Source organism: Neopsephotus bourkii, unplaced genomic scaffold, assembly GCF_033783945.1.
Source record: "Neopsephotus bourkii isolate Nb327-2 ecotype Australia unplaced genomic scaffold, CSIRO-AGI_Nbou_v1 NB_1388, whole genome shotgun sequence".
Taxonomy (NCBI): Eukaryota; Metazoa; Chordata; class Aves; order Psittaciformes; family Psittacidae; genus Neopsephotus; species Neopsephotus bourkii.
The window spans coordinates 1,810,646-1,833,367 of record NW_026901866.1 but is presented as its reverse complement, the minus strand read 5'-3'; the positions used below and the strand labels follow the sequence as shown (position 1 = coordinate 1,833,367).

The following is a 22,722-nucleotide window of genomic DNA, read 5'->3' as shown; positions in this document are numbered from 1 at the left end:
CCCAGGGAGCGCGGTGTCGCAGGCGAATGGAAAGAACGGGGCGGGGGCCACCGACGAGCTCTGCAGGAGGCAGCGACTTTACGCTGCAGATATTTAAAAGCAGTTTATGTTGACACGCAAGAGGTGAAAAAAGTCCTTGCTGAAAATGTTAGATAAAACTAGCAAATACCTTTCGCAGAAGGTAAAACAGGGCTTGTGGTCTGTCGGTGGCTTCTAAGGAGGGGGAGGCAGCAAGGATACAAGCTTTGGAACAGAATAAGCAAAGTATCTCTACAGCTCAATTTACCCGTGTCCTACAGCTACCGGGAAGCGGGTGTGGGGAGGGTAGTCTCTATGAGAAATGGAAAATCTGCTTCTTTTGTGGTGGGGAAACGTTACGTGCTTGGGGTAAGAGTCGTATGTTGTGTAGTTTCTGCGTGAAAAAACAAACAAAACACTATTAATCTGAATGTTGTCACTTCTTTATAAACAACTAATGTTTGTGTTTCAGGTGACCAAGATGAACCCGTCAAGTTGGAGAGTTTCTCTTCAGTAATGTTGCTTTGGAGTAGAGAGAACAGAAAATAATGTACTGAAAAGGGAGCTGGAGACGGAGGGATCAAAATATGACAAAAAAAGTAGTTCTGAAGTGAGATCCCAATGCTAAGGGAAAAAGTTAAAGTATTGCAAATACTTTGTTACCTGTCAGGTTTTTTGCTACACACCTAGATAGTCATTGGACAGTTCCGAAATTAGAAGAGTGCCTTCCTCCCATCCATGAAATCTGACAGATGCAATTTTTTAATAACACGGGCTTCAGAAAGTCAGGATACAGGGATGCAGAATTAAATGCCTCTCTCTGAATTAATTTTAAGACTGAAGATTGTATTTTCACAACCGTGTTCAATTTTTATTTTTTTTTTTTTATTAATACTTCTCACTGTGGGTGAGAAGCCAAATTTTGTTACCTGGCCTCCATCACAGAGTAAGATTACTGAAGATGATTACTGCACAGGAAGGGGCAATATGCAGTCATGAATAGCTAGTGTTATACCTAGGGATGTATTTGGCTTCTCTGTGTTATTTAAAAACGTTCTCTCTTGCATGAGTGTTCAGTGACGTTGCTCTTCCCAAAGCAAACCTTTATGGAAGAAGAGGAAATCACACTAAGTGATTAGTACAAAAACTAGCTAAATTTTGTTAGCTGTAGGGTATTGTTAAGTATGAGCTGGTTTTATTTAAACTCAGCTAATTTTATTTAAAATAACTTCTGTTCACTTACTCTAAAGCCGTATCCCCAGACTCATTAGGAAGAGTTTAATGCTGTAGCAATCCATTTTAAATGAGTTTTTTCTCCATATGTATTTGTGATATAAATTGATTGTTAAAGCAAATGGATTATACTACAATCTGAGTAAATCATGTAACCAGATTATAGAGGGATAGTAATACACAAGGATGTTGATCGTTCTTTGTTGCAGTACCGTTATTTACACCAGGATTTGATGAAGAACATTTAGTTATGTGCAAGTTTCAACACAGATGTGTGTGAAACAGCGTATAGAAAAATTAGTATGACATCATTGTTTATTTTTGGATTCTTGGTGGAATTGTATTTTCTTTGGGAAGACAAATGAATTTTCTTGTACTGCATCTTGAATTTTTTGAATCTTTTTGGTCCATAGTTAGGTTAAGAGCCTCTTTTTGTATGCCAAAGAATGACAGTAAGTTTGTTGGTTACGTTTTAGACAAAAGTTTGGATTTCACTGTTTTTTCACAAACCTCCTGACATCTAAAGAATGTATCAGTGCATAAATTATATTGATATTTTTATCAGTTATTTATCCAAATATTTTTTTCTACATTTCAGATTTGACACCTGTCTCAGAATATTTCTTTTATCCTCTCTGCTTGTTGTCATTGGGCAGAAAGTAGGTATTTTGAGAATGGTATTCAGAAGACATTTCTGGTTACTTTCACATCAGTTCTCTTGTGGAAGGGCAGATGGCAGTATGAACCACTTCTCACAGATTTCAGTGGACATGTGTTTTTTTCTTCCCTTTTGTGTGAATGGTCATGCATATTTCATCTACATTTAATGGAATGAATCGTTTTGTGAAGAGGGGGCTGGGTGCTGGGAGCTTTGCCTCTGTGTACTTAGCTTTCTCCTGTTTTATCAGACGAGGAAATGCTAGAGGTCTTTCAGTACCAAAACGATCTCGAGTGGTCTTGAATTTTTCCCTAGGGATGATTTTTTTTTTTTTTTTTGTTAGTATTAAGTTGCAGTTGCATACTCTGTGGCAGGGGCAGTAGTTGACTGGAACTTTGAATGGACAAGATGCATCTTGGATGCAATTCCTTTGTCTGTGGTGTCTGAAACCATGATCAAAGGTCTTTGAAGCAGCTATCACATCAACAGTGTCATCTGTTTTAAAGAGAAACCATACAAAGATGCAGTGGCACTTGGATAGCAAAGATACAAAATAGGTTGCTGGTAAGGTTATATCTTGGTAGAACAACTGCTTGTGGGACAGACATACTAAAAGTACACTTTTTAATTTACCCATGCTGAACAGATCAGTCCCTCAAAGAAAAACTATAGATACGCGGTATCTTTTTTTCAAGATGTTAAAACTGCCACAAGACAGCTCAGAATGACAGTCTGTTTTGTTTCTGAAGTGATGTTTACCATCTTACATCCTGAACTGAGTCAAGCCCTTTGCTTTCTGTTGGATAACTTTTTCTTCTCTTTTGCTCCCAGATTACATATTTTGCTTGTTTCTTAGCTACGTAGCCTAACATACTATCTGGGATGAGCTATCTGGCTCTTCATGTTTGGTGATTTTTATTTTTTTGTAGCCTGTTTCTCCATGTAGTTCAAGATCCAATTAAGCTTTCTTCTTTCTACAGCCTCAGAATTGCTAGCTGAAATGCTGATTAGCTGGAAGAGAGGAAATACTGCTGAACAGCAATGTGGATGTACAGAGGATTAGGTGGTCGTGTGTCGTGGTTTAAACCCAGTCAGCCACTTAGTATTGCTCACTCCCCCCCCCCCGCCTTCCTCCCACCACTCCCAGAGGGATGGGGAGGAGAATTGAAAGAATGTAACTCCCACGGGTTGAGGTAAGAACAGTCCAGTAACTAAGGTATAACACAAACCAGTACTGCTACCACCAATGATAATAATGATAAGGGAAATAACAAGGGAAGAGAATACAACCGCTCACCACACACCAACTGATACCCAGCCTGACTGAGCAGTGATCCAACCCCTCTGGGCAACTGCCCCCAGTTCACACACTGGCCATGACATGCTGTGGTATGGAACACCTCTTTGGTCAGTTTGGGCCAGGCGTCCCATCCCCCTGACCCCCCCCCCCCCCCCCCCGCCAGAGCATGAGACTCAAAGTCCTTCGTCAGAATAAACATGACTTAGCAACAACCAAAAACATCCGTGCCATCAGTGCTGTTCCCAGGCTGAAAGTCAAAACCACAGCACTGCACCAGCCACCAGGGAGAAAAAATTACTGCTACTGAACCCAGGACATAGAATCATAGAATAGTTAGGGTTGGAAAGGACCTTAAGATCATCAAGTTCCAACCCCCCTGCCATGGGCAGGGACACCTCGCTCTAAACCATATTACCCAAGGCCTCGTCCAACCTGGCCTTGAACACTGCCAGGGATGGAGCATTCACAACCTCCCTGGACAACCTATTCCAGTGCCTCACCACCCTAACAGGAAAGAATTTCCTCCTTATATCCAATCTAAACTTCCCCTGTTTAAGTTTTAACCTGTTATCCCTTGTCCTACCACTACAGTCCCTAAGGAAGAGTCCATCCCCAGCATCCCTATAGGCCCCCTTCAGATACTGGAAGGCTGCTATGAGGTCTCCACGCAGCCTTCTCTTCTCCAGGCTGAACAGCCACAACTTTCTCAGCCGATCTCTGTACAGGAGGTGCTCCAGTCCCCTGATCATCCTTGTGGCCCTCCTCTGGACTTCTTCCAACAGATCCATGTCCTTTTTATGTTGAGGACACCAGAACTGCACACAATACTCCAAGTGAGGTCTGAGGTCTCACGAGAGTAGAATAAAGGGGCCGGATCACCTGCTTCGACCTGCTGGTCATGCTCCTTTTGATGCAGCCCAGGATACGGTTGGCTTTCTGGGCTGCAAGCGCACACTGCTGGCTCATGTTCATTTTCTCATCGACCAACACCCCCAAGTCCTTCTCCGCAGGGCTGCTCTGAATCTCTTCTCTGCCCAGCCTCTAGCTGTGCCTGGGATTGCTCCAACCCAGGTGTAGGAGCTTGCACTTGTCATGGTTAAACTTCATGAGGTTGGCATCAGCCCACCTCACAAGCGTGTCAAGGTCCCTCTGGATGGCATTCCTTCCTTCCAGCATATCAACCAAACCACACAGCTTGGTGTCATCATCAAACTTGCTGAGGGCGCACTCAATCCCACTGTCCATGTCAGCAACGAAGATGTTAAACAAGACCGGCCCCAACACCGATCCCTGAGGGACGCCACTCGTTACTGGTCTCCAGCTGGACATTGAGCCATTGACCACAGCTCTTTGTGTCCAGCCATCCAGCCAGTTCTTTATCCACCGACTGGTCCATTCATCAAATTGATGCCTCTCCAATTTAGAGACAAGGATGTCGTGTGGGACAGTGTCGAACACTTTACACAAGTCCAGGTAGATGACATCAACTGCTTTACCGCTGTCCATCAGTTTTGTAGCCCCATCATAGAAGGCCACCAAATTAGTCAGGCAGGATTTCCCCTTGGTGAAGCCATGCTGGCTGTCACCAAGCACCTTGTTGTTTTTCATGTGCCTTAGCATGCCTTCAAGACATCATGTTAGAATCATTTTATTGTCTAAGTAGCAGACATTTAGACACATTATGATGGCTGTATTTAGTACTGACTTCTTTCTTATTCAAGGTGCTGTACAGACATTAAGGTCAGGAGCATGTCTGCCTCCCAGCCATCATCCTCCTTAGTCCAGAGGTATTTAAAAATAAGGAAGGCAGAGAGAGGGTATGAAGAATTTCCCTAGTGCGAGTCAAGCAGCAGAAATATGTTGGAATAGCAGTCATGTCAATCAAAATTCACAAGTATTACACAATGCCTGCGTAAGGCTACCATAAATCACTCAGAGAAGACATGGGGTGAGGACTGTCAGCAGCCTAGCCCTCCAGAGACCCCCCAGATCTGTTTACCCTTCAAAAGAAACACTGGGGGAAGGTGACTGAGAGGAAGAGACGGCATTGTGATTTTTATCTTTCTGGTTTGCAGTATAGCCCTGAGGAAGATTGTGACCTCTTCAGCCCCAGTTTTGTAGCTTCAGTTGGCACACCTCTTCAGCTCCTCCAGCAGAGCCAGCTTGCTGTCCCCAGGAATTTCTCAATCGTTTTCAGTGAAGGCTGGTATTCCTGTTGTGGAAGAGCAATCCTGCGATTTAAGCAGCTGATTTTATGCATGTTTAAAGTATGCAGTGAAAATTAAATACATTAGTAAAAATAGATCAGTGTTTTGTTTAGTCCTTCATACTGTTACAAAACAGATACTGAAATGTTAGAGCAATCAAAAGTTAATTAAATTTCTGAATAACAGCGTGAAAGCTATGTTGGGTACAATTGCAGCTTTTCTAAGTGAGAAGCAGAAATTTGACTGTTGTGGGAGGAGGAAAGTAGCCAGATAAAGACACAGAACCTGTTTGCTTACCATATTGTTTAAAGGAACTAAGCACACTATTAATGATGGTCTCTTTCTCTACAGGTGTTGGGCATGTTCATTTGCCTGTGATGTTTAACTACTATAATTTTCCCCTGCTTGGGTGTATCCCATACCAAACCTTTGTCTACATAATGAAAAGACATTAATATTAAAAGGACTTTTGTATCCTGCTCCAAAGAAATCAACAAAGCAGTGGGAATAGCCTACCTACTGTATGTACCTTAGGGTATAATTGTAACACCTTGCACTGATTATAAGCAATACAGTGGGTTTTTTACAGAACTGAGCTACTCTGATAAGCTTTGGTCCTGAACCTTTCTGAACTTTATGGTTACAGGGCCTGGCGCAAACAGCGAGGAGTAAGGACGCTGAATGAGTTTGCAGCTGAACAGGCTGTTTGCCAGCCCTGAGCAAGCTTGGTGTACTCAGCCAGCCAGCTTTGATCAGTGAATCTCAGTTTCAGGTTCTTGTTCTCTATACAGAACTGCTGACCACACATCTGGGCAGAGCCTGGCATTGGTCTGGCAGTGTGGTAGGTGGCAGTTACCTTTGCTTCAAGCCACTAAGCTAACTCACACCTGGCTGTTCTAGATGGGTGGTGCAAACTGGGTTCCTCCTAATGGAGGAGGTATTTATACTGAACCCTCTTGCAGAGGCCCTGCAGAACACAGATCCTACATTCTTTGTGCTCTATGCTCATGGCTGGTTTGGTGCAGGCCCAAGGTGACTCCACCAAGTATTTGTGCTGTGCTTCGCAGCCCCTGGATCATTGTCCCTGTTATGCTGTATACTGCCTCTGCTTCTGCCATGTAAAGCAATTCAGATCTGTTCTCCTCCCGTTATTGCTGCATCACTGCTCTCTGCACCTCATAAACACTTTTGCAATAGTAATTAGTGATAAAGAGGTGTGGTTTTGTTAGGTTGTTCTATTTGTTTCATTTTCAGTGAGAAATTTTGATGATAATGTGAAGACATTACTATAGACAAAAATGTATCAATATCTTCTAAGAGCTGGAACTTGAGTTTCTAAGTTTTCAATAGATTTCATGTGTAAAATTATCAGGCTATTGGTATAAAGCCTCATTTTATTATTAAAAATGTACATGGATTGAGATGTGGCTTTTTCTGCTCCTTTCACAATAGAATGAAAGGTTATTTATTATTCTCCATGTACCTGGAGGACTCCTTGCCCGCAGTTACAGTTGAGTATGCAGGCATAATCAGGTTGTAATTTCTTTGCCTTTATGTGGATGACTTTCAAAATAAAACTTGCTACAGCTTCAGGCCAAAAGCTTCCTCCTTGAGCCACAGCTCCTATCATTTTTTTCCCCTCAGGCATACTTAGCTAGTCAGGGAAGTGTGCAGGCAAATGATAGGTCATTAGAAAATTCTCTGAATGGCAAACCTCTGAAGTCATCCCAAGTGCTATTTGCCATGCATCATGATGAAACTGGGTAAGTTTGAGGAGGCACTAATTATATGCTTGGTCTGTCATTTATCAGTTGTTGGAGCTGTTGTTCTTTGAAAATGGCAGCCTCTTTCATGGCACAGTTCAACAAGATTGCCAGAGCTCAATGAGCCAAGCAGGGTTGACAGATTCTGGTATTTTATTCCCTTCAATATAAGAACATCCCATTACAACCCAAATGGGTATCTTGCTTTGCTGTAGCACTGCATCATATACAGATACAGTAATGTTGATCTGTGTGCTTTTCTTAAAATTGTATTTTGGGAACTAATTCCCCTTAAAACAGATAGCAACCACAGGACTTGCATTTACCATCACCCTTGATGGTTTGTTTCACTTAATACAATAGTGAATATATAATCCTTTCATGATTTTAACCAACATAAATAGAAGGTGATCTTGTTTCCCCTCAGGTCTTCTGAGAAAAAAGCAGATGTTTAATGCAGTGAGCTAAATAATAGAAGATTGTAAATTGTAATGAATATTCATGGTTTCAAATAAGATAATGGACCATGTGTCAAGAAATAATGTGGTTTCCTGCTATTATTTCCAGTGTGGCTTAACATGTTTCACAGAGCTTCCAGTTTCAAGAATTGCTTTTTAATACTGAGTTTTCACACTTTCTTAAAAGGCAGATTTTTTTTCATGCATGTTTCTGAACTCATTTGGGATGAAATCATTCCTTTTATTTGATACCTCAGAAGCACTGCAATGATAAAAGGAGATTTTTCACATAATCTCTCAGTGTTTATTTTTTTTTTAGCTGCCAAAGGGTCAGAGTTTCTTTCTTTTACAATAGATGCTAAATAGCTGCTACAGAGGGGAAGTAAAATATTTTATCTTCAATATTAGATGTGCTAACAGAATAGAAAAATGGTGTTAGGTGTAACTTCTTCTTAAAGAGCTTTTTATTTCACAGATAATTCTTGAAACCGCTAGAGGCTTATCTTTTTATGAATAACCGGGTAAAACAATTACTCTGTAATGTGGAATATTTTAATATCAATTACAGATATTTGATCTTTCCCTGGATACTCTGTTGTACATAGGACAAAAAACCAGTTGCATCTTCATAGTGATAGTCTGAGTGAGGGCCACGTCCAAATGAAAAAACCCTGTCATTTTGGTGCCCACAAATATGAGGTGTTTTAGCTCCTGATACAGAAAACACAAATCTAATTAATGCACTATGCAGCTTAGAGAATGTCTCAGTTTACCTTCTTGTGAATTTTCTACATCTGTAGATTTTACTCTACACTTGTACTAGGAAGTTAATTAATTGCAGGAAATATTCTTTGGACACTGTGACTCATCTTTGGCAGTTCTTGATGTATTTTTGGCTAGGGCTCATTCACTAACAAAAAAATTCTGGTCCTGGTTTAGCAGTTAATATGGGCCAGAGCCCACTGTCAAGAAGTGGATTGCACAACACAACCCTGCTTTGCAAATATCCTTTCTCTAATGACTTCCATGAGTCCTAAGTGTGAGCTAATAAGCTAAGGGCTCAATTCAACAATCACTTACTGTCAAAACAATTTTCTGTTTTCTATGAATAGTCTCCATATTTCCTCTAATAGTTACATTTTCTCATGTCAGAATTTAATTAGATCAGTATTTTAAAGGTATAGTGCAATCCTTTAGTGGCACTAATTAGATGAATGCAAATTGCATTTATTTACGTGATAGAGTTGGGTTTTAGACATTAGTTCCAAGATCCATAATGCAAAAGCTTTCATGGAATACACCCAAGTGTATTGGTGCCCTTCTGAAATACCTTGCACTGCTGGTGTACTGGTATTTATGAGATAAGTATTAAATGGCCATGAAGCAAAACTGAACTTGTTTGGAATATGAACTAGATTTTTAAAATAATTATTAATCATCAGAAACAGTAAAAGTTGTTGTAACGTCTCCATCAGCCTCACTGGCCAAATAAGATTCATCTGGTATACAGAAATCATTTAGGCTTAAGGTTCTGATGTTAACAAAAATACTTCCTCTAAAGCATAAGCTCATTACTGAGAAAAAATGAATGAAAAGCAGAATTAAAATTATTTCATAAACTGAAATTGTGACTAAATGCCCTTATGACTAAGACCAGTGCTGTCAAATGGTTTACTGAAGCTTTTAGGCCAGTGAACATAATTTTTATCCTGTTTTTTTTTACAATCTGTAATACAATAGGAGTCTTTCTGCCCCAGGTATCTTATCATTGCAATTTAACTTCATTGCTGGAAGAAAAAAAAAAAGAAAATGGAAAGGACAATGAAAGAAAGACTAGAAATGCAAGTCTTCCTTCATATATTGCAAAGATTAGGAATACTTAAATCAAAACCTTTGCTTTTTGTTCAATGGAAATATTGTTAATTGGAGTTCATTCCATTCATGCAAGCAATATCTATATATCAGACACATAAAAAAAATTATGTGGCTTTGTTACTGAAAGGCATATTCAACAAAGTAAATCTCTTCATTTTCTGTATCACTTGTTTAAGGCTGAGAAAATTGCTGTAATACCAGCTGTGTCTTCAGTGTGATGCTACTATTACTATAGTTAGCAATGTTAACCTGAAGAACTTGGTAAGTGGCTTCAGAAGAATCTAGCAACAGTTTAAATAAGGTTTTCATCTCTTCTTGACTGTGAAAGACCACACTGATTAAAATGTCCACATGAAAACAATATACAAACTAAACTGGACTCAATTTTGCCAGATTCCTCCTCGTATAGCAAAGCAGAACTAATTTTTTTCACAATGTAATTTTTGTCGCAGTTTAAAGTTTGGCAAAGCAGTCATCGAAGTAGGATGAAACTACTTGTGTGGTATTATCACAGAATCATAGAATGGTTAGGGCTGAAAAGGACCTTAAAATCATCTAGTTCCAATCTCCTGCCATGGGCAGGGACACCTTCCAGTAGACCAGCTTGATCAAGGCCCAGTCGAAGCTGGCCTTGAACACTGCCAGGGATGGAACAGCCACCACCTCTTTGGATAGCCTGTTCCAATACCTCACCACTGTCACAGTAAAAATTATTATTATTATTATTAAAATATTAATACATATGATAAAGGAAAAATAATACATTATTACTGTTTTTATGTGTCTTCATAGTGTTTGTTAAGATGTTGCAGTTTCAAGTATTGCCATGTATAACAAAAAAAGTGAAGGTAATGTTCCATATGAAAACACAAGTAAACCTCACTTGTTTTGTGTGGATATTTTAAATCAGAATCTGTTAAAATCCTTTGGGGCAAATTTACTTTGCATGAAGTGGTCGTAAGTGCCTCAATGTCACTGATATTGGTATCTAAGCCAAGCAGGAAAAAGACATAGTTTGTCAGCCCCACAGGAGAATGATATTCTGTCAAGAGCCATGAGAGCAAGTCTGGCTTGGTCTCCCGCCAAAGGGAGAACGTACCAGCCATCCTGAGACACACTAATGAGCCCAAGGCTCAGAAATGAGGGCACAGCAGCAAGGGTCTGGGTTCTAGCAGCTGCTGGGTAAGAGCACAAGAAGTCACAGAGGATTGCCATTTTTTTCAAACCAGGCTTAGCTTTAAAAAAGCTTTGGAACAACTGCTCCAGGTTAAGTAGCATGGAAAAATGGGAACGTCATGATCCCAGATGCCCTCCTTGCTCTACAGCAGTCTGAGGCTCAGATAGAAGCAGAGTGTCTAAGTTTTAAGAGGCAATCATAGTGAGTTCTCCTGGCTTTCCCAGAAATGCCACAACTTCCATAACTCTTTAAGGCATTGTATCTTATTTTACTATATAACAATATATGGAAGATTATATCAATTTAATGATAGAACCATCTATATTTCTTATCAGCCTCATAGTCCATCACATGAGCTTTGATAACTGGCTTAAAACTTCAGTACCTTAGACTTCCTTTCCCCACCAACCAAATAATTATTGTTTTGTAGACAAAATGATAAAAAGCAACATTTTAACGTTATTTATCTTAAATGTGCCAGAGCTGGCTGACCAGACAAGCTAAAATAATGAAATCAGTGACCCCCATGCCACACAGACTTGCCTTGATATGCTATGGTATGCCTCTATGGCCAAAGATTACAGGCCTGTGGGGTCATGAAGCTAAAACGACCCCTTAGTTTTGAGTAACATTTCCTTAGCCTTCCTTTAATGTAATTTCTAGTTTACCAAGCGTGTGTTTTGGTCACATCCATTGTGACCAAAATGGATAGATCATATGAGAAGAGTCTGCAGCATGTCCTATAGTATATATGTTACTATGGTATTAATACACTACTGTGCAGACACACAGAAATGTGAATGGAAATAGAGGGCTCCATCACTCTTGAAAGCTTACAGACTTGATAAAATACTCTTTTTTTAGCCACTTACTTCCTACTGCACTCAAGTCAACCTGATTAGCTACCAAGTAATTTTCAAATGTTAATTCAATTTTTAAATTTGGAGTCAGTTGGCAACAAATCTTCCCTTGCTATACCTGGATACCCTTAATTGATTTTGGCTGGAGAAAGAATACACTTAAACAAAAGACAAACTAATTTCAGACAAAAATAGATTATATTTTTATCATGTTAGTGTTCTGGCTGAATAGAAATTTAAACATTTTCTTTCACTTAAAGAAAATGTCATCAATTTTCATTAAAATTATATATTGTGTCTTTCGTTTTTTTTTTTGAACTATTGAAAAGTCCAGAGTGGAATTTTCTGACAGATGCAGAGATTGCCTGTAGTTTCCATAAGGACTCAGATCTGGAAGTAAAATCTTTGTTAATTTTTGGTTGCATCTTCCTAGCGTCTTATTTTAGAACTGTATGTGGACTGTGATGACAGTGTTGGGCAAACAACTTACTCAGACCAATACTTTCAAATGTGAAAATTGAAATAGGAAGCCAAAAGCAATTATGAGAAGTGTATAATCCATGAAACTGTTTATAATTAGAAGAGATGATGGTGTACATCTCAACCAAACTCTAATTCATGTATCCTACTCTTAACAATCAAGGTATTTTGAAAATGCCTGCTATATTGCTGAACACATTTAAATTTCTTTCTAATGACCAAATTCAACTTTTCATATTTGCATTCAATGCAACCTACTACAATTAGTTCTCCTATTACTAACAAACCAGGCTAAAAGGAATTATTATAGAACTAAAAATACTGAGAATTGTTCTTTCTTCGTAAGTTTTGGAAAGCTCCTTCAGTGTACTTTTCAATTTTATTTTGTGATAGATCAGCTTTACAAAACAACAATCCCACGAAAACATTCATGAGGGTTGTTCCAGTCATTGTTAGAACTATTCTCAGAACCAAAGAGTACACAATGGAACTTTTTTTGCCATTTTCTCTTCTTTGCATAGGCTTTGAAGTGATGAATATCTGAACAGTATGCCTACCAGTGATCCTTCTGTACTGATTTTATTTCTATGAAATCAACAGTATTTTGCACTTTAACACTGCCTCCAACTGCTCAAGGTAGGAAAACCAATTACAGAATTTTCTTGCACAACAGGAGGTAACATGATTTCCTGAGGCAGTGAAAACAAGGCCCCTGAGGCAGATCTGGATCATAGTTTCAAAATGAAGTGGCTCATTGGTTTTCAGATTCTTTTGCATTTTGGTTTGGCAGTAGGATAAATTATTGGAAAATGATTTGACATGTTCAGGTGTCTGTTAGCTATTCAAAATATGCTCACGGTGCAACAAAAATGAGAGTTTGAGTAAGAATCACTTAAAGGATAGCAGAAGAATTTATTTTTGTAATTACAATTTTTGTGTGGTAGCTGAGCATTGGAATAAGCCTTTGACAATGGTATTTTTTAGTAAAATGCTAATAACACAGGTTAAAAAAATTAAATTTGAAATAGTAAAAATTCTGGTCACTGTGAAATAGAGGAAATGTTTATTGTAATAACACTTTAAACCAATGTAAAATCCTCTGATCTATTACCTATTACAACAGATACCAACAAAAGACATTATCTACACTGTATTTTACCTTTGAAAACTAATGGCCTGAAACTGCCAAGATCTGAATTACTTCTATAGTACCACTTACATGAATAAGGACTATTCATGGAATTGTCAAGAGCAAATCATGTCAAACCGATCTAATTTCCTTCCACTCTGTGGTTACAAGCTTTGTAGGTGGAAGAGAAGCAGTAGATGATTTTTTTTGTATCTTTAAAGCTTTAAATAAATCTCACACAAGAACAGAATCGTGGTTTTGATGAAACTTCCATGGAGTGGGTGTAAAATGGCTGGGAAACCCAAACTATAACCAATTATGAGTGCTTCAGTACTAGTATTAAAAAAACCAACAAAGAAAACCAAACAAAACAAATCAGGTGGCATTTGTCCCAGCTACAAGTCTCTTTGTTCTTTTAATTAATGTCCCAAATGATGAAATTGTATATATTTATTTGCAGAGAACAAACACATAAAGGACCAAGCTCTTGGCCACCCACTGTGTAGGTAAAGAGGAGAATTCAGAAGGCACCGACCAGCTGAAGGAGTGCCACAGGGAAAACAGGCAGGACAGCCAGCGGGGACAAGTGCAACACTGTGAGGAATAACCCCTAACCACTTTGTAATACGTGTGGTCACCCGGTATTTTCCCCTTGGGCCCAGTTTTCTTACAGACAGCGGAAGGGAGCTGCTTTCTTGTGCTGCGGCTGTTTTACAGTGCCACCGCTCGGCACTCTATTCGGGAAGGCGCTGGTTTCCCCCGAGGTCCCCAGCTGCAGCCGTTCTCTCAGCACAAAATCCTCCATCTCCAGCAAGGTCCCCTCGATCCCGGAGCCTCATGGGTCCGCTCAGCCCCACCGAGGGGCGCAGGGATCCGGCCGAGTTGACAGAATCCGGGCTCGGCTCAAGGGGCGGGCCGAGGCGTGGCGAGACGGCGCCATCTCAGCGCGCCGGGGCGGGCCGGCGACGGGTATGGGGGCTCCTGCTTGGCGCTGGGCACTGCGCGCTGCCAGCTTCCCCTTCAGCGGCGGGAGGTCTTCAGCAACGCCGCGGCGTGACCCAGGCTGCGGACCCGCCGTTTGCACCGCTCAGTTTGCCGACTCCGCGGTGAGTGAAGCGTGAGTTCTCCGCCGTGCGCCAGGTCCGCCTCGGGGAGGGAGGGGAACGGCATAGCCCTGCCTGCCGGTCGCGAAGGGTCGGGCGGTCCGTGGGCTTGAGGGGGATTCCCGGGGGCCCAGGAGGCAGGAGGGCAGTTGCGGTCCAGATCCTCTCGGGGTCCCCTGTGGTGCTGTGCCGTGGCGCAGGCGGTTCAGCAGCTGCTCCGTGCTGTGGGGGTACGGCCGCTGCAGCCTTAGTGGCGCGGGGCGGTCTGCTGGGGAAATGGCGGGACCGAGCAGGGAAACGCGAGTCTGCCTGTTTTATGCCTGGACCCGGGTCAGTTCTGTGGAAGTAGCGAGTAGTCGCTCGCCACCTGTAGTGGTGGTAGAACTGGGCCACTCGATAGCGGGTGGGATGCTGCCGGAATCGATGGAGACTGCTGTCCCGCGAAGTGCCCGCAGGGTGCTCTTAGCTGTCGTGTACCTCTTCTTCCGAAATAACGGCTCGGGGGCACTTGCTGCAGCGAACCGGCACTCGCATAGATGCCTCTGCCACTGCTTGGGAGGGACCGCTTTCTGGAGAGCTGCCTGGGCTCCATCGGCGGCTCAGCACCGAGGGCTTCTCTTCCTTCGTTGTTAGATCTGAGAGGCGTGCTTGAAGCAGCTGTAACGTAAAATGACAGCTAGGTTTAGCCTGTTTTTTAAAGATTCCAACTTTTTAATGGTATTTTGGTTTATTTTAATACAAGCCGTCATTATTTATTTATTTATTTAATTATTTTTAAGTGTTAAGATCATCTTTAACTGTTTGTCTAAAGAAAATGCCCCCTGGGGTGATTTTTAAGCAGGTCCCATTCCACCCAGCTTGCCTGCCTGTGAAACAGGCTGCGTTTGAGAGAAACCACGTGTTTTTGGACCCATAGTGAAAATTTCTCAGCGTGCAGGTGTGTTCTTCCCTGTCTGCTTTCTCAGCGAGAGCTGCAGGGTGGTGCATTCGTATTCACTGGGTTTCTGGTTTTGTTAGTCCTCAGGCTCCAGGGATGAGGCTCTAAGGGACAAACGTGCCCGGATCCTGTCACGCGGGCTGCCGAAACAGAAGCCCATAGAAGGAGTTAAGCAGGTGGTGGTGTTGGCTTCTGGAAAAGGGGGAGTTGGAAAATCAACAACAGCAGGTAAGATTTGTTTGTTTACTTTGAACATTCTGTAATACTTTGTAAGGAAAATTTGGGCACTTGTCAGTTCCTTTGGAATTGAGTCCCACTAACACAGCCCTTCACCTGTGTTAAGTCCCATTACAGCCATTGAGAATCTGTCTGGGTACAAAGGTATTGGCTTTAAATGAGATACAAATTGAGCAGACAGCTTTGAAGCAGTATCTTCGTTATAGTTAAGTGCTGTCCCAGGACACCTCAGGTGGAGGGGATCATATACCGGTGCAGTGATACTCTTCTTTCTTCCCTAGCAATGTAGGTGTGCCTGTAGAGTGCTTCTCTGTGCTATGTCAGCAGAGTCATGTGCTCTGTAGGGGATACTGATATTTAGAAGGTTTCAAAATCGGGCCTCTGTCCAATCTTCTCAACTACTTCTGTACGCATTTCATAAATGAAAGGTGAAGTAGTGGTTATAAGTCACACAAACTGATCAGAGCTTTGTGAAACACCTTAAACTTCTCTCTCAGCCCAACCATTAGGTGCTGAATCAAATTTTCTCTTAACTGTGCAGTTCCTAGGTGGTAGAGCAAGATAGTACACGGGATACTAGTACTTCAGAAATTTGCTTGAATTTAAAGATGCCATTGAAGGTAAACCTTTTTGAGAAGATCTCTGGCAAGAAATTTGTGTAAAAAGCTCTTCCTTAGCATCTAGATTGGAAAAGAGTCATTCTTTAGTTGAATATTATCTACTATTCATCTCCATTTGCTGTGATTAACACATTGATATAGCTATTAATTTATCATTTTTTGGTTTGTACTTCAGCCGTGCTTGAAAAGGACTTTCTAAAAAAGAAAAAAATACTAGAACAGCAAACACATCCATAGTAAGAGTAACTGTACAAACAATGCGGAAATTATTTCTTTCTGTACATAGGATAGACATAAATACTATCCTATTCCATAGGATACATGTACCTGAACAAAACTATGCAAAACAGTCAAGACTTGCATTTCTTAATAATGTACCTTTTTCTTTATGGTTATAATTAATATGCTGGTTGTTTCAGGTTACTGAAAATACCAAATATCTGTTTGTAAACCAACAATTTACAAAATGAATGTAATTTGAACAGTAAGTTCAGATTATCCTCCTTGTGTCTGCAAACAGATGTGCTAGTTTAAGTTCTGCTAACTGGCATCTGTGTGTAATTTGTGTGTATCTGTAATTTATACATAAAGTATGATGTGTATCATTAATAATCCTTTGAGCTGGGAGTTCATAACAGTACATTTTAAAATAAAAAATCAGTTTTCAACAAGCATTAAATAAGAGTGTTGAAATGTAAATGAAACATTCAAATGTTGCTGTTTTGGACATCCTTTTGTTACCGAATGTATTCATTTGTAATGTTGAGAACAAGTCTAGATTCCTGTTTATTAAAATGAGATTACATGGTTCAGATGAGCAACTGAAGATCAAATCACTCATTAGCAAAAAGCATTGCATGGCATCATTGCTGAATGATGTACATAGAATGATGTTTTTCGTAATGGAGGATTGTGGGAAACATGTTTGGTGATAACTCTGCTGACTCACTTTGAGAGCAGGACTTGAAAAGAAAGGAGGGACAGGTGCACTTCTAGTTCCTAAATCATCACAGAAAATATAGTCAGTCTTATTTTCTGCATCTCTCAGAAGGACTGCCAAGGCTCTTCATATTCTTTCCTTCAGCGCATTTATGTTTATGTTTCAGTTGCTCTGGGTCTCCATTTCAGGATAGGTGGGTATGCATTCTGGTCAGGTTTGTCAGGGCCATTCATTAACCTGATGAGTTACTTTGCATTTAGCTTTCATATTGTATTCTCTGTTGCTTCTAGCGTTTTTGGGTCTTGTGAAATCAATGTAGCTAATTATTAAAAGAATATTTAATGCATGTTTAAATACTTTGGTTGGCTTTTTTGTTGTTTTTTGTTTCCTAGTGTGTTAGTATGATTGTTACCTGTGTCTTTCCTGTGAAGTTTCTGTTGTATTTACTCCATCTGGCCAAATGTGGGTTGTTTTTGTTGTTTTTTTTTTGTTTGTTTGCTTACTGTTTATGTTCCCCCAGCAATATTAACTGTGTTTTATTTCTTCTCTTTCATGTTTTTATTGTGCATGTAGGATGTGCTCTTACTGAAACTCACTTTTTCAAGGTAGAAGCTCAAATTCACCTGTTTCCCTGACCAACCCAGACACAAGTCCAGGCTTTGGCAAAGGTGCTGATACTGTTAGTTCATGGTTGTTTTCCAGGACTGATGTCATGTTTCGTTGATTCTGTGCTTTCCTTACTTGTTAAAAAAAAAAAAAAAGATAAAAAGTCATAAACCAGTTACTCTATTTCTAAAATCCATTTACAATAAGATGTAAGTGTTGAAAGTTATCTTTCAGAGAGTTCATCTTAGTTATAGGTATCTTACTGATGATGCAGATTAACTGTGTCACAGATGTAGGCACACATTCAGCAGCCTCTATACGTGTCTGATTTGGGGCCAAGAAGTTTTATTTATACTGTTAGTTCAGTGTTCTGAGAATTCAATTGTGCTGTTCCTAAGCCAGTTTGGATTGGGAAGTTACAAGGCCCAAACTGAAAAAAACCCACCTTCTCAGACTTGTACTGATTTCAAGAGATCTCCTTGTGCATCATTTTTTATACTGGTTGGCTGGCTTAGCATGGCAACTTTTCTTGGAGATTGCTGTGAAGTTTTAAAAATTAATTAAAAAAAAAAAAGTCGTATTGGACTTCCGTAATGTATCTGCTCTGCTTTTCTGGACACTTGTTTATAGGAACTTACTTGTTAGGGCCAACATAGAATCATAGAATAGTTAGGGTTGGAAAGGACCTGAAGATGATATAGTTCCAACTCCCCTGCCATGGGCAGGGACACCTCCCACTAAACCATGTCACCCAAGGCTCTGTCCAGCCTGGCCTTGAACACTGCCAGGGATGGAGCATTCACAGCGTCCCTGGGCAACCTATTCCAGTGCCTCACCACCCTTACAGTAAAGAACTTCTTCCTTATATTCAATCTAAACTTCCCCCATTTTAAGTTTTAACCTGTTACCACTTGTCCTTTTTAACCTGTTACCCCTTGTCCTATCACTACAGTCCCTAATGAAGAGTCCATCCCCAGCGTCCCTATAGGCCCCCTTCAGATACTGGAAGGCTGCTATGAGGTCTCCACGCAGCCTTCTCTTCTCCAGGCTGAACAGCCCCAACTTTCTCAGCCTATCTTCATATGGGAGGTGCTCCAGTCCCCTGATCTTTCTCGTGGCCCTCCTCTGGACTTGTTCCAACAGTTCCATGCCCTTTTTATGTTGAGGACACTAGAACTGTACACAACACTTCAAGTGAGGTCTCACAAGAGCAGAGTAGAGGGGCAGGATCACCTCCTTCGACCTGCTGGTCACACTCCTTTTGATGCAGCCCAGGATACGGTTGGCTTTCTGGGCTGCAAGCGCACACTGCTGGCTCATGTTCATTTTCTCATCGACCAGCACCCCCAAGTCCTTGCCACAGGGCTGCTCTGAATCTCTTCTCTGCCCAGCCTGTGGCTGTGCCTGGTATTTCTCTGACCCAGGTGTGGGACCTTGCACTTGGCATGATTAAACTTCATGAGGTTGGCATCAGCCCACTTTACAAGCGTGTCAAGGTCAGGTTAGGTCCTGTATTGTATCTCTGCACCCTCTTGGAACTGGTGGTAATACAAAGACAATAGAGTGTAGGAATCAGGTGGGATTCAACAGAGAAGATGAGGTGTCCAGCTAGATATCCAGCTAAAAACTTCAGGTTTTCCCACTAAATTATTCCTGCTGTATCTAATTTTTTCCTTTGATAATCAAATATCTTTTATTGAAGAAATATTGTGGATTGTACTTTAATTTTCACCCATGGTAATTTTATAGGAAGACGATGGATGAAGAAAATGGTTTAATGACAGTGTGTGGAACAGCTTGCTTCCTTTGTGCCTTTTCATACATAAGCTGCAGTTGATTTTTTTTTTTTTGTTTATTGTTGTTTTGCTGTTTTTTCTCATTAATCTAGGATTTGCAGATCAATCTCCAGGTTTCAGAGGATTAATTTTCCACTGATCAGTTCAGGGAATGGCTCAAGCAACTGTTTAAATAGCAAGCTGAAGAATAAAATCTATATGCTTTCTCAGCTTTGGAGTAAACAGAGGCTGTGTGCCTCTTAGGGAGATTTTATTTATTAACCTTCTCACCATTTTGTTTAAAGGAACTTATCTTTCTGAATACCAGGTTTCTTAAGATGGGAATCTGTCTCCCTAGCTTCTTCTCAGCACCTTCATACTCTTCCATAAAACAAGGCTGACTCAATTTGCCTTTCTTAAAAGGCTCTGTGGGCTGATACACAGGAGTGTGTAAAGAAAACAAAAGATGTTACCTGAGAAAGAGCTGTGTCTGTGGTGGTGTATTTTCTGCGTTTTGCAGTTTGTTTTGTTGTTTGGGGTGTTTTTTGGTTTTTGTTTTTTTTTTTTTTTTCCCCTTTCTTTTAAAATATGTTACTGCTTGGATTACAACAATTACTGTTTGGTTATACTGAAGCTTAATAAGAGGTCTTCCAATATAATTGAAGCTCCTGAGCCATTAAAAGAGAGCATTTTTTTATGTGTGTTTTTTAGTTATGGGAGTTAATTATTGATGGAAATTTAAAAGCTGTAATCAAACTCACAGTCTTTTCAATTGCTTCACCCTGTTTTTCTGTTTCTTTAGTTGTGGCAGATGCTCTCAGGGTAAATCAGATTTTGTTTTCTGACATAAAAATCAAGTGAAAAGCATTACATGTTATTCCAGAAAATATCCATGTGTAATATGTCACAAGAAATCAAAAAAAAGAGGTGCGATCATGTTTCTGGTCATTGTACTTTGATAGTTTAGATCAATACTTACCTAATTTCTAGTTTTAAGAAAGTTCACTAGAGGCGGTGGCGAAGGTTACTGTTTGTAGGGTTATTTTATAGGGTCCACTTTTCAAAAATCGAGTGGGTACCTCAAAATTTTGTTTCCTAATGTTATCTTTTGGCAAAATGCTTAGATTGTATTTTTATTTTTCAGTGTACTCTAGAAACTCAGAATTTGCAAATTGTTGCAGATGAGTTTGTTAGCCTGTTAGCAAACATGGACTGAGATATAGGTGCTGCTGCCACTTAAACTAGCAATATTGTAGAGGTGCAAGCGGCTAAGAGCCAAGATGATGAATGCAGTGATTAAGTAAGTGTGATGTATTTATATTTTATCTTGTTAGTGATGATAACATTGGTAGCAGTGATAATACTTAGGAATCAAATTTTCTTGCACCTAATTATTTTTTTTTTCTCTTTCTTGCAGTAAATATAGCCCTCGCCCTAGCAGCAAATGATCCGGTAGGTGAACATCTAATTAATGTGAAACAAGCATGTGTGTCATAATTAAAATGGTTACTGCTGGGGGCAGTCGCATACATTAAATCTTAGTATTTACTCTGACAGTTAATTTCTTTACATGTTTTTCATGGACCTTTGAGATTATTTGTTTTTATTTTATCTGTACCATGAATGACTTAGTAGCCTCCATCTGGGTTTGTCTGTGTCCTTTCCCTTGTGTATCTTTAAGTTCAACTGCAATTCTGCAAGGCTGTGTAGACATAGTAGAGGATGTTTGTGCAGGTTGGACACACATAATAAATAATTAAACTCTATCACTTCAGAGCACTGAGTAGGAAAAAATATGAGTAAGTGCTGGATGGCATCCAAAACATTTTTTACAGCTCTAAAGATTCACTTTTTCTGGAGAAATTAATGTGTAAATAAACTTTATAAATAAACATCTGAGAGCAAAAAAGAGCTGTGTATCTTCCCTAAAGCTTGGAAATACATTGAGTGACAAAATATTGTTGGCCAGTTTGGTACTGTTCAAGCTGTTATTTGGACTATAAATGGACAGTGGGAATCATTCAAGTGTAAGAGCAACAGCTCTTTGTTCTGTCTACCCACTGCTGTAAACTGGGAGTAGTGCCATTGTGTACATTTATTGCCATAGAGCAAAACTTGGAGGCAAGCTTCACTTTCTATGTAAGGGTGTAGTATATAATGCATATTTTGTACTTGTAAAGCATTAATTAAATAGAAGGTATCCTCAAGTACTTTAAAGGTAGCATCTTTTGTCCTTGCAAAGGATGAGTAAAAGAAAACAGGTAGAGGGAGTGAGTTTTATATGAGATCTGCACACTTGCTCTAGGAATTTTATAATAGGTTTAAAAAAAAAAGTCCATAAACTCAGTCATACTTGATAAGAGAGTGTTTAAAGCTGTTATATGAAATATGTACTGTTTGTAATAGCATCTGATCTGATATTTCACAGTTTTTAGTTCTGTATTTTAAATAGGCTGCTGGAGTAATTTGATTTCAGAGAAAAATCTATCATCTTGAAAAGCAAAACTGCTTGAATGGTTCCTTCTAATTAACTTTAAGACATGGCATTTGCTGTAATACTTTTACAGAATGAATGTGATCCTGCAATGTGATCTGTATTGTGGCAGGGTCATTGAGTAGTTCCATGGAAACCATGTCAACTAATTGCACATAACTTTCTGTACCAGTTTAATTGTTTTTAGAATTGTGCCAGATACTTTTCAAACATCCAGTTTTGTGCATTGTTTAGATAAAGCATCTCTCAGTAATTCTGACATACACAAGTTTTGGGATTCTGCCCTTTGTTAGGAGTCAAGTATCTGTCTTTAAACATAATAATGTGATACACTGCTTCAGTAGCCCATTGAAACACTTGTAAAGCACGCAAATAAGAGAGACCATAGTCTAGAGTGATTGAAGAGGTTGTTGCTGGAGTTATTTGGAAAATCAGGGACTGAGAAATAATTGTAAATTAAATTGAGCCAGTGAAGTTAAATAGACACAGAATAAGCTAGTCATTTTTGATGTTATGATTATGTAGTGGTATAAAATTGGAGGCCAGCATCTGGAGGATGTTAATCAGTGAAGAGCAGCTGAAATTGATGACATAGCTGTGACTTGCATGCGCTGATGGTCACAAGCTAGCAAGCTGCTGCCTTGGTGCAGTTGTGCATTGTATAATTAGACAATACAAAATTAAGGTGGATTGAATAAGCTTAACTCTATGTTTGTTCATGCATTAATATATATATATATAAACATAATGAAGGCATACATCGTGTTTATGTTAAGTCTTTGGGCTTCAATTTGCTGGTGTGTTTATTTGCATACTCCCATTGGTTTTGGCTCACTAGTTTTGTGAGTCAGG

At 39.9% G+C, this 22,722-nt stretch overlaps 1 protein-coding gene and 2 long non-coding RNA genes across 3 annotated transcripts in view; 2 read left to right on the top strand and 1 right to left on the bottom strand.

The window, feature by feature from the left end:
- The first annotated feature begins 48 nt into the window (after positions 1-48).
- Positions 49-4,929, top strand: LOC133219939 (uncharacterized). The gene is made up of 3 exons (XR_009727575.1): positions 49-264; positions 500-2,985; positions 4,851-4,929. It is a non-coding gene; the product is annotated as an uncharacterized LOC133219939 (long non-coding RNA).
- On the bottom strand, positions 4,842-14,033 carry LOC133219937 (uncharacterized). Its single transcript, XR_009727573.1, has 2 exons — positions 13,830-14,033; positions 4,842-5,421 (listed from the first exon to the last, which is right to left on the bottom strand). It is a non-coding gene; the product is annotated as an uncharacterized LOC133219937 (long non-coding RNA).
- A 19-nt stretch (positions 14,034-14,052) lies between these two features.
- Positions 14,053-22,722, top strand: part of NUBPL (NUBP iron-sulfur cluster assembly factor, mitochondrial) — an 89,045-nt gene continuing 80,375 nt past the window's right edge. Inside the window, exons 1-3 of the mRNA XM_061367608.1 lie at positions 14,053-14,264; positions 15,279-15,426; positions 20,794-20,828. Of these exons, the coding sequence (XP_061223592.1) occupies positions 14,130-14,264; positions 15,279-15,426; positions 20,794-20,828 (318 nt within the window). The 5' untranslated portion in view covers positions 14,053-14,129. The remainder of the gene's footprint in view (positions 14,265-15,278; positions 15,427-20,793; positions 20,829-22,722) is intronic.